This window comes from Anser anser (genome assembly GCF_964211835.1).
Source record: "Anser anser genome assembly, chromosome: 8".
Taxonomy (NCBI): domain Eukaryota; kingdom Metazoa; phylum Chordata; class Aves; order Anseriformes; family Anatidae; genus Anser; species Anser anser.
Window position 1 is genome coordinate 23,815,181 of NC_139728.1, and position 14,047 is coordinate 23,829,227.

At 44.0% G+C, this 14,047-nt stretch overlaps 1 protein-coding gene across 8 annotated transcripts in view; it reads right to left on the reverse strand.

Annotated features, from left to right (window-relative positions):
- The window catches only part of TRABD2B (TraB domain containing 2B), a 286,541-nt gene that overhangs the window by 106,710 nt on the left and 165,784 nt on the right, over positions 1-14,047 (reverse strand). For all 8 annotated transcript variants that reach the window (XM_083845611.1, XM_083845610.1, XM_083845612.1 and 5 more), the window contains exon 4: positions 3,811-3,985. In XM_083845611.1, coding sequence (XP_083701737.1) covers positions 3,811-3,985 — 175 coding nt within the window. The remainder of the gene's footprint in view (positions 1-3,810; positions 3,986-14,047) is intronic.

Genomic DNA, 14,047 nt, shown 5'->3' on the forward strand with positions numbered 1-14,047 from the left:
GCTCTCAGTTACAAAACTGACAGCTCTCATAAAAGAAAAAGAAATGCAACTAAGTAAAACATCCTAAGGAAATTATCGTTCAAATTAACTGCAGACATAAATTTATCCATCTGTTATCATAAGTGTTACTTGAAAATTATTTGCCCATAAAAATGAAATAAACCAGAGTGATTTTTTCTTAAACATTGACTTCATGTGTATAGTCTTAGTTGCCAAAATATTAACTCTTTTTAACAGCCCATGTGCTCTTGGCAGTGTCTGTTTCTTGACTGTAAATGGACCTTTATTAATCACATGTATATATCAGGGCTGAGGGGCTTCACTGATCAATAATTCCTGACAGTCCATGATGGATTTTCAAAACAAAAAAGCAAGCAGAAAAATCTTTTTTGTTTAGAAGTACCCTATTTAACCACTTTCACTCATTCAGAGAGAAAAATTAACACGCCTGTTACCTGAAAAATAACATTTAACTGCACAAACAATAAATGCCATTTCTTTACTAGAGTACAGTTAGTGTGCATATAGGCGCAGCGGAATTTTCACATTAAGCCAGACTACGGTAAACCATGGCAGGAGAAGAATGAGGTGTACAGAACTGGGTATAGAATTGCGTCCCATTTTACCCAAATCCTGTATTTTTCTTGGAGAGGAGAAAGAAGTAAAAATGGAAAGAGTAAATGGACATTTTCACTTGTGTTTTATAAAGGAATAAATTGAAAGCTTGACCTGTACCAATGTATTTATAGTATGAGTAATGCCATGGAAGGGTAGAAGCGGGAATCTATTGAAAAGTCTACCTTCTATTTAAAATAAAGTCAGAAAACTGAAAAGCTCAAGCGAGAATTGAGCAAATTTTTGTTGTTGTTGTTGTTTTAATATTTCTGAATGGAGCAAAATCCTTTCAGCAGAGTAAAAAGGTTTCACTTCATCTCATGGATCTAAAACCTGTTTTAATCTCAGCTTTCTTGGATATTCAAGTACCTCTCCCCTTACAACTTCTTCATCCCCAGTACTTGTGTGCCCGATGTTTCCTAGCCTTGTGCTCGCTCACAAAACAGACACCCTAAAGCACATCCCCTGCAATGCACCCTGATGTCTCTGCAGCTCAGCTCTACGTGGCACACAGCAAGAGTTTAACAGGGACACCACATTCTTGCTCCTTGCCTCTGGAGGGTGATTTTCAGAGTGGGACCCTGTCCCCAGGTGTACTGCGAGTTACAGGATGACACCAAGGCCAAGTGAGTCACCTTATAGCAGCCCAAGACCATAACACTGCATTTGCTGAAGCTTTTCCAGAGTTATTTTCACGTAGCAGGAGAAAATTTCATGTTTAGGAAAACATTTTGTTTTCCTAAAACATTTTGTTTTCCTAATTTTATTTGTCAGCACAGTTTTATCCAATTTTTCCCTTCCCAGAAACCATGACTGAAATTATGAAATTTGGAAACCAATATACCTCGAAATGAATAAGAATTCAATTATATAAATTCCAATATTCTCAAAATGTATGTTTTAATAAAAAGATCATGCTTAACACAAGAAGAAAACCTTTTGGGGGTACTTCATCCAGAATATTTTTTCCCTAATTACTGTTTTTCTATCCCATCAGCCTTAAATACACCAGTTTTCAAACAAAGTGAAATAACTTCTTGCACTATTCCAAGAGTAAGCACATTCCAGCAGGGTTCTCTCATGCCTGTCCTAATCAAAGGTGCATTTCTAAAATTTTGCACTTCAGAGTTCATGGGAATATGTGAAAGCCTGAACTTTCATCAAGAACACCATTTTTTATACATAAAAAAAAAAAACCCTCAAGGACCTAGAAAACAGTTTGAATTCACGTCCAAAGCACATAACAAAAAACCCTTAAAAATCAAGAGGTAGATATCAGAATACAAGATGCCTTTTCAAAATGCTTTTTTTTTTTTAAAATGTCACTCTTACAATTACACCTTCAGGACAAAAACTGCTTTTGAATCATAAGAGAAAATGAACTTGCTTGCACTTAGGCCACATAAAAGTTTTGGCATTGAATAATTAATAATTTTCCTCAGTACTTATGGCATGAAGAAAAAACTCTGGAGAACAGAGGAGGAATTAATTGTACTTAAAGTGCAGATGGCCTGCAGGGAGGGACTGTTTTAGTGCGAAAGGCCAAAGGGATGCTGGAACAAAGCACCCAAAACAAAAAGCTTTCCTCAGCCTCTCCCCCACCCCTTGTTTCCAATAAATTCTGCCACATCTGCGGCAATTCTGCCGCATCTACTCTGTCTTATTACAGTCAGTGCTGGAAAAATGAAACAATCCAGTGACAAAGCTTTTTCCAGCATAGCCAAAATGGGCACTGAGAGACAGAATGGGACTTACTCTTTACAAGCCAGCTTTCAGAAGTGGAGCTGCCTGTCTGTTTTGGGTAGCTGCTCTCAGATGCAGATAGGAGTTGGGAACCCAAACCTCACACACAGCAATGCCCAGTTTGTCCCCCTGGCTCCAGGAGTTACCTGCTTAGGGACTTCCTGAACTGGAGACTCCATCAGACCCATCATGTACTATAATCTCCAATAAACCTAGCTCCATGGGTTAGACAAACTTTTTTTTTTTTTAAAGTTAGTCCCTGTCCAATTAAGAACCACAATGACATATTTTCCTACTGTAAAAACAGATGAGCAAGACTCCTCATACAGAAATATCAGGCAAGCTTGAGATTAAATAGGCTTGGGAAAATTCAGTCTGGATCCACTCAAAAAATAAATACATCAAAATGCATCTATCTGTATTAAAGCCTGCAGTCCTTAATCAGAATTCCCACCAAAGTGAGTAGCAAGAGGCAAGTCGTTGCCAAAGTTCACAGGGAGAGCCATGGGACGAGAAGCAAAGTTCTGTCAAAAATGAGAAATTGTTAGCAAGATGGAGCAGGAGGAGCAGATCAGTTCTCAGCATGGAAATCTCAAACTGCCTTGAAGTCAGGACAGTTTAAAGAACCACTGAAGCCGGCACTCAGGATTCTGCTGAGCAGGGGCCCGAGCAGTTATTTATGCTCTTATCACACTGAAACGTGAATTCCATTTGAAAGGGTAAACAAGAAGAGAGACAGGACAGTTGCCTATGCTGTTGCAGATGTACAAAAGTTCTAGAGACATTTTCTTTCTGCAGTCTCCATGTAGAAAATTAAAACAGGCAGAGGGATGCATCAGATTGTTACTTAGAGACTTAAAATGCTGCTATTTAGCTATACATGTAAATCATACACTTGTGCAAGGCTCAGAAACATCCAATCTATTGGGACACACCAAAGCAGCTAAGTCACATCAAGAAACACAAGGAGCAGAAACACCAGAAGGTTTGAAATGCCAGCCCAGGACCCAGAGCCACACACTGGTGCCTTGCCACAGCAAGGTTCACGTTCCCCCAGCCTCCCTGCCACCAGTACCTGACCCTGCAAATTCAAAGGCCCTTCAGGCACCCTACACCCACTGCCAGCAACACAACCATGGTGCAAACACAACCTAAGAAGCCAACAGGTTTGGGTGGGGAAGGGAACAAACACAAAGGTGTGAGAAGTGTTAACAGCTTCACAGCTCTACCAAGACAATCTGACAGAAAGCACAGCCTTATCACAACTCAGATGGACCCAGGCCCACCTCCTGCAGCAAATCACTTCGTTTTAGAAGCAGGTTTATACAGACAAAAAGCCTTTGTGCAAATCCCCTGAGAAAGCTTCCTGCATGACCAGAGGAAGAACCCCAAAGCATTCAAACCACTTTACTTCTAATCACGATATCCAAATAAAATAGAGCACTGCTGTACCTGCTCCAAAGGCAAAGAAGAAGCTCTTGTCTGCGTTTTCCCTCAGAAGTGCCATCACTCTCTTCCCCATCCTCTCATTCCTCTTGTAGATGAGCTCCTGTCTGAAGTAGCTGTCTATCTCCTGAGCCGTCACCTGCTCGTGGGGCGGGAGCGTCGTGTTGATGAAGTTGGGGACCTGCAGTGGAGAGAGAGAGACAGGCTCAGCTGGAGGCACCAAGCTCCGTTAAAGAAAATGGGCTTACAAAAAGGACATGTGACAACGGTTAAGTAATCTCAAAAACACTGGAGGTTTTAATCTAGTCTTACTTGAGCCATCTGAACATTGCTGAAAAAAAAAACCACCAGAGGATGTGAGCTTGCTGGGAATTCTACAAAAAATATACAAATCACCAAACAAACAAAAACCCCAACAACAGGCAATTTTTCAGAATAGCTGGTACCTTTCCTCATCTCGGAAGGGAACAGCAGGCTGCAAACGTTTCCTAAATGGAACTTAAGTTCATTTTGACTTTTCTCCGTTCCTTCAGCAGACTGAGCTTTTAGGCATTACACCTGGGTAACTTACCAAAACCTCTTCTCTGCTTGTTCAACCCAGTTCATTGGCCAATTAATAACAGAACAAGTCCTCTAATCTGTTCTCAGCTGAAGTCACCTTCACCTTGAATAAGGGCTGCAAGATTTGGCTTGTATATGCTGATTTTTAATAATCCAAATGGTTAAAATAGTAGGAAATGTTGATGTAAAGGAAGATGTAAATGTGATAAAACTCCTTACCTTTCCCTCAGTTTTAGATGCTATTAGATCTCACTAGAGAAGACAACGAATTGCAACGCGCAAGTCCCTAGAATATTCCTGATGTTCTGGGGGAGAGGAAGGCAATGCCACAAGAAGTGCTCCTTTGGTCCCTACTTTTAGAAGGAGAGATGTTCACACACAAAGAAGCATGGTGAAAACCCAAAGCATTGTTAGGATTGTTCTAGCAAGGGCAGCTAACCCAGAAAAGGGCCAAGACCCAAGCTATAAAGGACAGACAAGCTGGAAGTCTCTGATTTTTAGGATAGTTGATCTGTTTTGACACAATGAGCGCAAGGTCTGCCGTGAGAACATGGGAGCCTACAGTGCAGCGACAAGTGCTGTAGGTGGGCAGTGTCTGATGACTGTTTACAGGATCAGGCACCTTCCGGTGATTTTCTTTGCCTCACCACTGGAAAGCAGCTTAAGCTGCAAAACCCCAGTTCGGGTTTCTGAGTCCCCAGGTGAATGCAAATCTGCCAGGATTTCCAGTGTTAATCTGAGTCAGTGGTAATGGTATTGCATGCGCAGTCCATAAGGGGAACATCCCTCAAGCAGCGTGCTGAAATACTTGATGCAAGGGCTCTTTTGCTTTAATTCTTCCTCTGGTTTTCTAATATACCAGATTCTTGCACTCATTTTCTTCGAACCTGCCTTTAGTCTTCTTTTTTCAGCCCACCTCTTACCCTCCCATGTGGCCGCATGATTTTACCACAACGATTTTTGTCTCTTCCCACGTTCTTCGCTCAGATTGTCTCTCCAGAAGCTTTCAGCAAGTCTTAGGGAAAGAACTAACCTTCACCTTCCCAGTGGCTCTCCGTAAAGCTTTCTCACTGCAGCCTCAGCTACAACTCTTCTGATGTGTGTGGGGGACGGGGAAGCTGAGATTTCTCACCATGCATTATTCAGCAGGACAAGTCCAGGCCTTGCCCTGGATTTGCACCAAGGGCCGTACCCAGCTGGGCGAGCCAGAAACGGGCACCACATCTCCAGAGCCAAGAGCCCCAGCGCTGCCGACAGCAACCTGCTGCTCTACCTGCACCAGCCAGGAGGACCAGGTGGACCTTTGAGGTTCAAACACTGTGATTCCCCAACCTGCTTTGCCAAATCACCGTATTTCCCACAGCACGTCCCTCCTTACGGATTCAATTGTATTAGCCTGAGTCACTCCTTCCTCCGGGCTCTCCAGGATGGCTTGGCTTCTCCAATGTATATTGTAAAGTCCTCACAGCAAGCAAGTACTTTGCACCTTGTTCTCATTTTAGCCCTTTGCCAGCACTCAATAATAACAGTCCCATTAAGCCAGACCAACTGGAGACACCAGTTTCCTGTTAATGCACAAGGAAGCTGCCTTGTTGTCTGGCAAGAGCCTGTGCTTGTCTCAAAGGGACGCAGGAGAAGCCTGCTGGCGTCAGAGGGGTAAAACATCGCTGGCTACGATAGCAAAGGATGCAGCAGCTTCAATTCCTGGTGAAAAGCAGTGAGAGATTACCGTAGGAATAATGTTTGAGGAATGAGTAGCCATTTTACACTTGCTATAACCTCTGCAAGGTAAAACTGTAAATCAGTTGGTCCATACAGATATGCCAAGACTTTGCAATTCCTCTGTACCCTGTATTTGATGGGATGATGTAGCTAAGCCAGGAGTCATGGGAGCTCTTGGGGACCAAAATGGAAGGTGACATTTTCTGGGAACATCTGAAGGCTCGACACCCATGTAAGGGAAGTCTTCTCCCTTGTTTTTGGCTGAAGGGAAGTGAAGGCTGGGAACCGAAGGGGACCTGCTCTCGGATCACCTGCAGTGCTTCAGGGAGAGCAAGGTACAGCACTGCCTGTGAGGACGACCTGCACAAGGCAGGAGCTGCAATACTGGGGATCGAATGGCTTCAGCTCATGCAAATTCTACACTTGCAATCCTACATCCACATTCAACTCATAGTTCGGTTCCCTTCCTTACCTAACCTAAAATATAGTCCATGAAATGGAGCCATTTCCTTGCCTTTTTTTTGCCTTTTTTTCCTCCTTTCCTTTATTTTCCTTCTGTGGGAAAGAGTTTGCTAAGGACAGAGAGATAAATTTCAGAAAAAGGACTGGGTTTTGTCAGCATTTCTAAAGCTTGTCCAAAGAACAAGAGGAAAGAAGGTATCAACCCTACAGGCACATCATCAGCTAGAGATCCCTCTGCACCTTGTGCATTCCTGTATTTCTAATGACTGCTCCGTCACTGGCAAAAAACCGACCGCGCCTGTGTATGTTTGTGCGTGTGTGTGGCAGAGGCTAGAAGATAAATGATTGAAGTAAGTACGGCCGTACACAGTAGTGCAACCACACTCTGAGCTACGACACTGGCCCCATTAATCACCTCCGCTCCTCCCTGTATCGCCGCTCCTTTCCACAGCCAGTGACATACACCATGCCTGGCTTCAAGGAGGCAGCTGCTCCTGTTGATTTAAGAAACCCTTTGGATTCCTAACTACCAGACAGGGATCAGGAAGTCAAGAAACAGTTGCATGCAATTAGGAAGCTTTTAACCGCAGTCAGGATTTAATGTTTTTGGGGGGAGGGGAGGAAGAAATTTTGTTGTTTTAAAAGAATAGGCTGATGAACACACCGAAGGGATGCACCTTCCCTGTTCCATTTCATCAAATATTTTTCTTTCAATTCAGTGTACAAATTATTTTTAATATTTAAAGGTAGGTATTTGTCATTTCAAACTGCGTGAATGGATGAAACATTCACTGTGCCAATGGGCAAGGGACTGACCATCTCTGCAATAATAGCTGACTACTGCTATCAGTACTCAAATGTATAGTGGGGTGTATGATGGGACTGCTGAAAAATCCTAACTTCTTACTTTGCTGTTCATCTAGGAAAGCAGGAGTTGGATCAGCAGAAAAGCACAGTGCGACCCATCACCTGGGCTCGCGTTGCAGTTGATGCATGTTAGAAGGGATAAAGAGGTTCTGTAGTCAGTCTCTGCAAGCCATGCACTTTTCTGAGAATCCAGCTAACTCATACATACATATATACATACACACACAGAAATACATATTTCTCATGGAAACTCAATAATATATTTCACTCACAGCTATTGAAAAGGAAGAATATTTTGTTTGACAGAGGCACCTAGAACTCTGCCTTTTTTCTATTCATATTTACCCTGGACTACAGCTCTCCAATGTGCAGTACAGATGGACCCCAGACTTAGTCATTAGGTGTCACCCTGGGTGTCATTAGGTACACCGTGCATTTCTTTGTCAAGCTTTTGAGGTTAAAGGAGAGAATATGAGAACTAAAAGAGGGTAAGTCCCAGTCTTGCAGAAATGCCCCCCCAAGTCTGTGTAATTTTACTTGAGTCAGTATCCCTGATGGAATATATGTGTGGGTAAAGGTCTGTACACATGTCCGAGCTCACAGTGCTGTGGGATGCGGGCCATAATTCTTCACCTTTGAAGTCAGTAGGAGCTTTAGGAAGAAGAAAGAGGAAGGGTTGTGGAGTGGTTATGACACTATCCTGAAAAAATGGGTCTGTTCCCATGGGCAATACAAATCTCATGCATGATCACAAACTTGTCATTTGGGTTTAGACCTTCAAAGCAAACTCAGCACTTAACCTCTACTAAGTATCTTTGAAGCATTTGGCATTATTCCTCCTGTCTCTCAAAAGCCCATCTGTAAAATGGGGACAGCAAGACTTTCCGACCTGAGAACAGATGTTACATACAAGGCACTGGCTGAATCTACTTGTAGAAGACAGGACCCCAAGCAAGATCCAAAATCAAAGATGACGCTTAGCGGTAACCTCTCTTCCCACAAATACTTTGTGGAAGAAGGCTGGGATTCTGCTGCAATCATTAGCATAAGAGCTAACAACATACTTCAGCTTAGAAAAAATGTATCAGCCATATCTCAAGATCTATACTATGCTGTCAGCTTTGTCTACAGAGACAGAGAGAAAGAAAGGGGAAAAAAAAGAGAAAAGAAAAATATATTGGTGCAGGGTCTTTTATCACAGTTAGGGCTGACTGCCAAAGTTCGGCTGAAACTTCATAAACACTGGATGACATTTAAATACATTTTCTTATTTACTATTTTTTAATATTTGGACAAATTTTCTGGGCAGAGGCACAATGCCAAAGCTGTGAATGTCGATCTGAAAATAATTTTTTGGACACACATAAGCACCTTCAACTTTGTAAAACATTTTTTTCCCTGCTTTGGATCCACTGGCTACAGTGGAACTGCTATTCAGTCCAGTATCAAATCATAATCAGATGTGGAGGAATAGTGTTTTTGTTCCTACTACTATATGTTGTATTTCTGTCCATTTCCCATTCCTTCAATAACCCCTTTTAGCCTCATTCTGTTCCAGTGATGCTAGCCTATTCCTGGAATGTCTGTTCAAACAATAGGATTATGTCAACAAAAAATCAGTACCACCAATATCAGATTAAAGGGCTGACACTGCCTGTGTGCGGGCAGAAGTGACCTTCATCCCCAATTCAGCTAGAGATGGAGAAGTAGCTCAGGTAGGGAAATGGGAAGCCAATCAATCCCTGCCACAGAAAATAATACAGTGGTCTCAGCAACCCCGTTTAGGAGTGGAATGATTTCAAATATACAGAGGCAACCAGTTTCCTTATCAGCGTATGCCCACACAGCACTGTGATTTCCCTCTTTTGGCATTAGGCACCAGTTGTACCCTAGACAATAAAAGCCACAGCTGAGGTGAAGTTTGATTGCTTCAAGGCAGATAGTCTGAGAAAATTTCCTGTCCTGAAGCCTTTCCTGACATTATCTTCCTCTGTCTTGCTCAACCCTCTCAGCTTAAGAAACCCATCGCTCCCTGTCTCCCAGTAAGCAGACAACTAAAGGCTTTCCAACCTCACGGCATGTGCATCATTGAACTCCAAACTGCCCCATGTACAGTGCCATCACTACTCCTCGCATGGGAATCTCTTAATAATAATGCCTTATGGCCCCTCTCTCCCCTGGGAGTTCACAGGCTAGACAGAGAAAACGGGAGGAGACTCACTCCGAGTCGCAAGAGAAGACCATGGCAAGGCCATCAGCTTCTCAAGTTCCAGTCCCGCACCTAAACACAAAGCCCATCCATCTTTCCCTGATAAGACAGCTCAGCCTCCATGCTAGTAATCCTTATCCAGTTGTTACACCACCACCACCATTTTTTTTAACATGATAGCCATTATATATCATTAGCTGCCCGGTTTATGAGCTTTACGTGGGCAGAGGCCAGGAGACAAGTAAAGGATCACGCTTCCCAAGATTTTTCCTGTACCAGCAGGTCAGGAACTTTTACAAAGTCTAGAGCAATACCCGAGATAAGAATCTCAAGAGCTGACAGCATGGCTTACACGGGCTTCCGGAGAGCCAAAGCAGCATCCTGAAACCCTCCAGCTCCTCCGGGAGACCGAACAGCCCTAAATTCACACCAGCACTTGCTGGGTCAGAGGCTGACATCTGAGCTCCAGTTATCACTCGTTTATGAAGGGAGGATACCCTCCTGTTAGCCAGCCTTGACAGGGCATTGTGGTTTTTATTGCAGTGCTGAAAAATATACTACCCTGGACTCAGAAGACACCTGTTTCTCTCTGATTTATGAACCCTTCTGGCATCTGGGAGAGCAATATCCACTTACTGCAGCCTCTGATACGAAGAATTCAAATAGAGCAAAGTAAATGGGCTGCAAGAAGAAGCGTCTCCACGAGGAGGACGTGGCTGCTGGAGTCACAAACTCTGCTGCCGACTCGGCTGGTTTTCCTCCAGCACTCCTGAGTTTCCATCCTGATCGAGACCTTGGCCAAGAAGGGGGCGGGTGTCTGGCTCTTCTGATTCAGCCCAGAGTTGGCAGCTGCCAAGGAGACGAGCTTCCAGTTCGTTATGCAAAATGGAAACCAGGACTGCAAAATGGTGTCTGATTCAGGCATGTTGCAATTAGCCCGTCCTTCAATGCCTGCTGCTTTAAGGTGACAATTTCTGATTTTTAAGCATCACAATTTGAAGTAATGTATTAGAAGCCTGAGTAGATTGTAAAAGAAGTCTTAGATTTTCAGGATAAATCAGCCCCATCTCTCCTTTCCCACAGCAAACACCTACCCATGATGGGAGGTAAGAGGGTATTATAGGCACTTCCAGCAAGTTTTGGAAGACAGGGCCAGGATAGGTATGTTGGTTTGGTGGATTTTGTGCTGCTAAGTTGGTTTATCAGAAGCATGCCCTGCCACCAAACTTGGATACAGACTCGGACTGACTGGAAATCACAGAAAGCTTAAACATATTCCCAACCCGTGCTCATCCAACTTTGCTCCCCCTGCCTTTGCAGAATGCAGAGCAGTTCTCGGGAGACAACTCTCTCTTCAGCCAGCGGCCTGGGGGTTTTGAGAGCATGTCAAAAAGCAGGTGAGCTTCTCCCACCCACGCTTGCCCACCCACTCGCCCACCACGCTGCCCTACTGCGGCCACCCCTGCTCCAGGGAGCCCTTCGGGAACTGCTCTGGGGTTTGGACCAGCTCAGCATTTCCACTGCAGGAATGGATTTTCCATTGCGTCCCCTGGCTTAGTGAGAGCCTGCAGTGCCCCACAGCCCTGACAGCAGGAAACAGCAGAAATGGCAAGGCAAAGGGGCAGTCGCCTCTCCCTCAGCAGAAAGTGTGGTCTAGCAGACTGGGAGCTGAAGGAGAGGGGCTTCACAAACCCTGAATTATTTTCTGGCTCTGAGTCATTGCAACTTGGATACGTTGCTGCGCTTTTCAGCATTTCTACTCTCAGTCCTCTCTTTCAGAGGGCTGCGTTGCACTGTTAAGGAGCCCCGTTCCCATCCCGCAGCTGGGTGCTCGGGCTGCTGGGCAGCAGCTGAGGTCGGGGTGTCTCACACCTGCAAGCCAGCAAGCTCAGCCCTGCTCTTTTCAATGTGTTCTTGCTTTCATCTGCTGCCAAGAAAAAGGGCAGAAGGCTAGCGGCGCAGGCAGCCTGGCTGTACCATTTTCCTTGGCAATAGCAGTGGCAGGAAGAGGAGAAGAGCCTCCCCTCCTCTCCCAAACCCAGTACTGCAGGGCAGAGGGCAGCACCAGAAGCCCATCGAAAATACCAGGATGAGGCTGGAGGGGAAAAAATGCAAAATGGAGGGGAAGGGAAGCGAGCGAAGGAAAAACTTGAAGGACAAAGACCAAGAGCATAAGGAGATTCAGTTTAAGAGCAAGTCTGCTTCTTGGGACCAGGTCAGGGCAGCCATGTCTGGCTGTGAGCTAACCCCTGCCCGCCCACGTCACTGCTCAGAGTTCATGTATGTGTTGCAGATGCATTGCAGATCTCGCCAGAAAGCTTTCTGTAATTGGCCTACCCGATTAAAAGCTAGCTTGGGTATCACTTAGCATGGCATGGCAATTTTAGTGTCCAAAAGGGAGATCTTTGAGTTTCAAATTAGCAAGCTCAGCTCCGTGAAACACAGGAGCATCTAAATTTATAAACGGAGGAAAATTACAAATCAAAGAAGACCAAGAGGGAAAAAGCAGGCTGACAACTGCTGAATTCTCTAAAGATAGCATGTGATACTTCAAAAAAAAATCTGCAGGCGAAACAAAAGCTTCAGAAGCCACTGCTGGCCTGTCTGTAGACTGTAGAAAAAGAAGGAATAAAGGAAAAAATGAAAAAAGGGAAAAAGGAAAAAAAAAGGCAAAAAAAAAGGAGAAAGGCCACAGGGATGGGTTGTGCACCTCACAAGCAGCTTGGGGGGTGATACTTTTATCCCTGCTAAAAAAGGACTTTCAGCAAATCCCTCCAAAGTCATGACCTCCATGTATGTTTTCTATTTGTTTTTCCACACCAGCTAAATAGTTGCTTTCCAAGCACTTGGGGAAAAAAAAAAAACTACACCAACCCCTCCCCCAAAGCCTCCTTCCCCACCCCAAGCCTGTCCCTGCTCCCCTTGGTAGCGATGCCAAAATATGCAGCCGGCCCCTCTATCTGAACGAATGTTTTGATTAAAGAAGTCTTAACAAAACAGCCAGAACAATGATCCCGGCCCCCTTTCTGCGAGCTTAACCCAGCTATGCAGTGTATATTTAGGACCAGATTACAGGGACCTGCTCATTAATTGAATAAGGATGACAAGCCTGCAGTGTATGCAAATAAAGGTTTGGGTTTCAGCGGGGAGGGTAAATCTTAACTACCGACTGATAACTCCTGCCCCACGTAAAACCCGTTTAACATCGGGATTTTTTTGAGGCCAGCTTTCATGAGCTTGCAAACATATGGAAAAGTTCAAGTTTTTCTATTTCCCTTCCAAATGCTTTGTTTCCTTTGACAAAGATTTTTTTTTTTCTATTCTGACACTAAAACCATCACCTATTATATTGCCATGACACCCAAGGAAAGGTACTGATCAAAAGGCAAAGCAGGGCAATAAAGTGAAAAAAATGGGTCCAGAAGGTTTGTTTTGGGGGTTGGTTTATTAAGGCATTGCAGTTCTTTTGCCAAAGGTATTTTTCATTTTGTCTTCTGTTATACAGTGGGAGATCAGCTGGCCAGCAGTGGGCACAAACTCGGGTTTGCTCATCTTGAACATATATTGTCAGGGCTCTGCCATGAGTTTCTTCCCATACACATTTGGTAGGGTGCTAGGGAAAGCCTGAATGCTTACGTGAAGTTTGCAACCTGATTTTAACCCATGGGATGCATGACCCAAAAGATACAGTTTGCAAAATTTCACACATCTTAGCAAGGAACAAAAAGGGAAACGCTCGTTGATAACGCAACAGCAGCTGGACCAGAGGCAAGATGATGACTTTTGAACCAGCGTGAGATTGGGAGTTTGGGATTGTTTAGGAGGTCTAGAATAGGACATAAAGGTGCAGAAGATTGCCAAGAAAGCAATTCAGAATGGAATCGGGACCAATCAGGAAAAAAGTAAGGAATAATTTAGGTGCGATCAGTTAAATAGAGACAAATCCTTGAAACTGTTTTACCACTAAGCGGTTAGAACTGTACATGGCTTGACTTTGGGCTTATCAGCAATCATCTCCCCTCGAGAAAAGAAGCTCCGGGTCTGAAGTCACTATCAGGGAGCAAAACCAGTTTACACTGGAGAACCTGATCTACTGGGCTCACTATTCACTCTTGCACAGTAAGTGTTGGACCAGGAAAAGCTCTGTCAAGGAGTACCCAAGAACAACAACTTTTCAGATAATGTCTGGATACTAATCCTGCTAAGTCAGCCGGGACAACCAAATTGACCCCCCAATTTTTCCCTCCCTGTCTTAATGAGGTGACAAACACATCCTCTGGATAAAACACAAAGAGGGAAGAAACATTTTGTATATTCAACTCACAAAATATTGTTTCAAAAACCAACAAGTCTTTCTCATTTCTCTTGAAGAAGTCTTTCCAAGAAACACTTCATAAACCAGCTCTTTTAAAAGAAGGGACA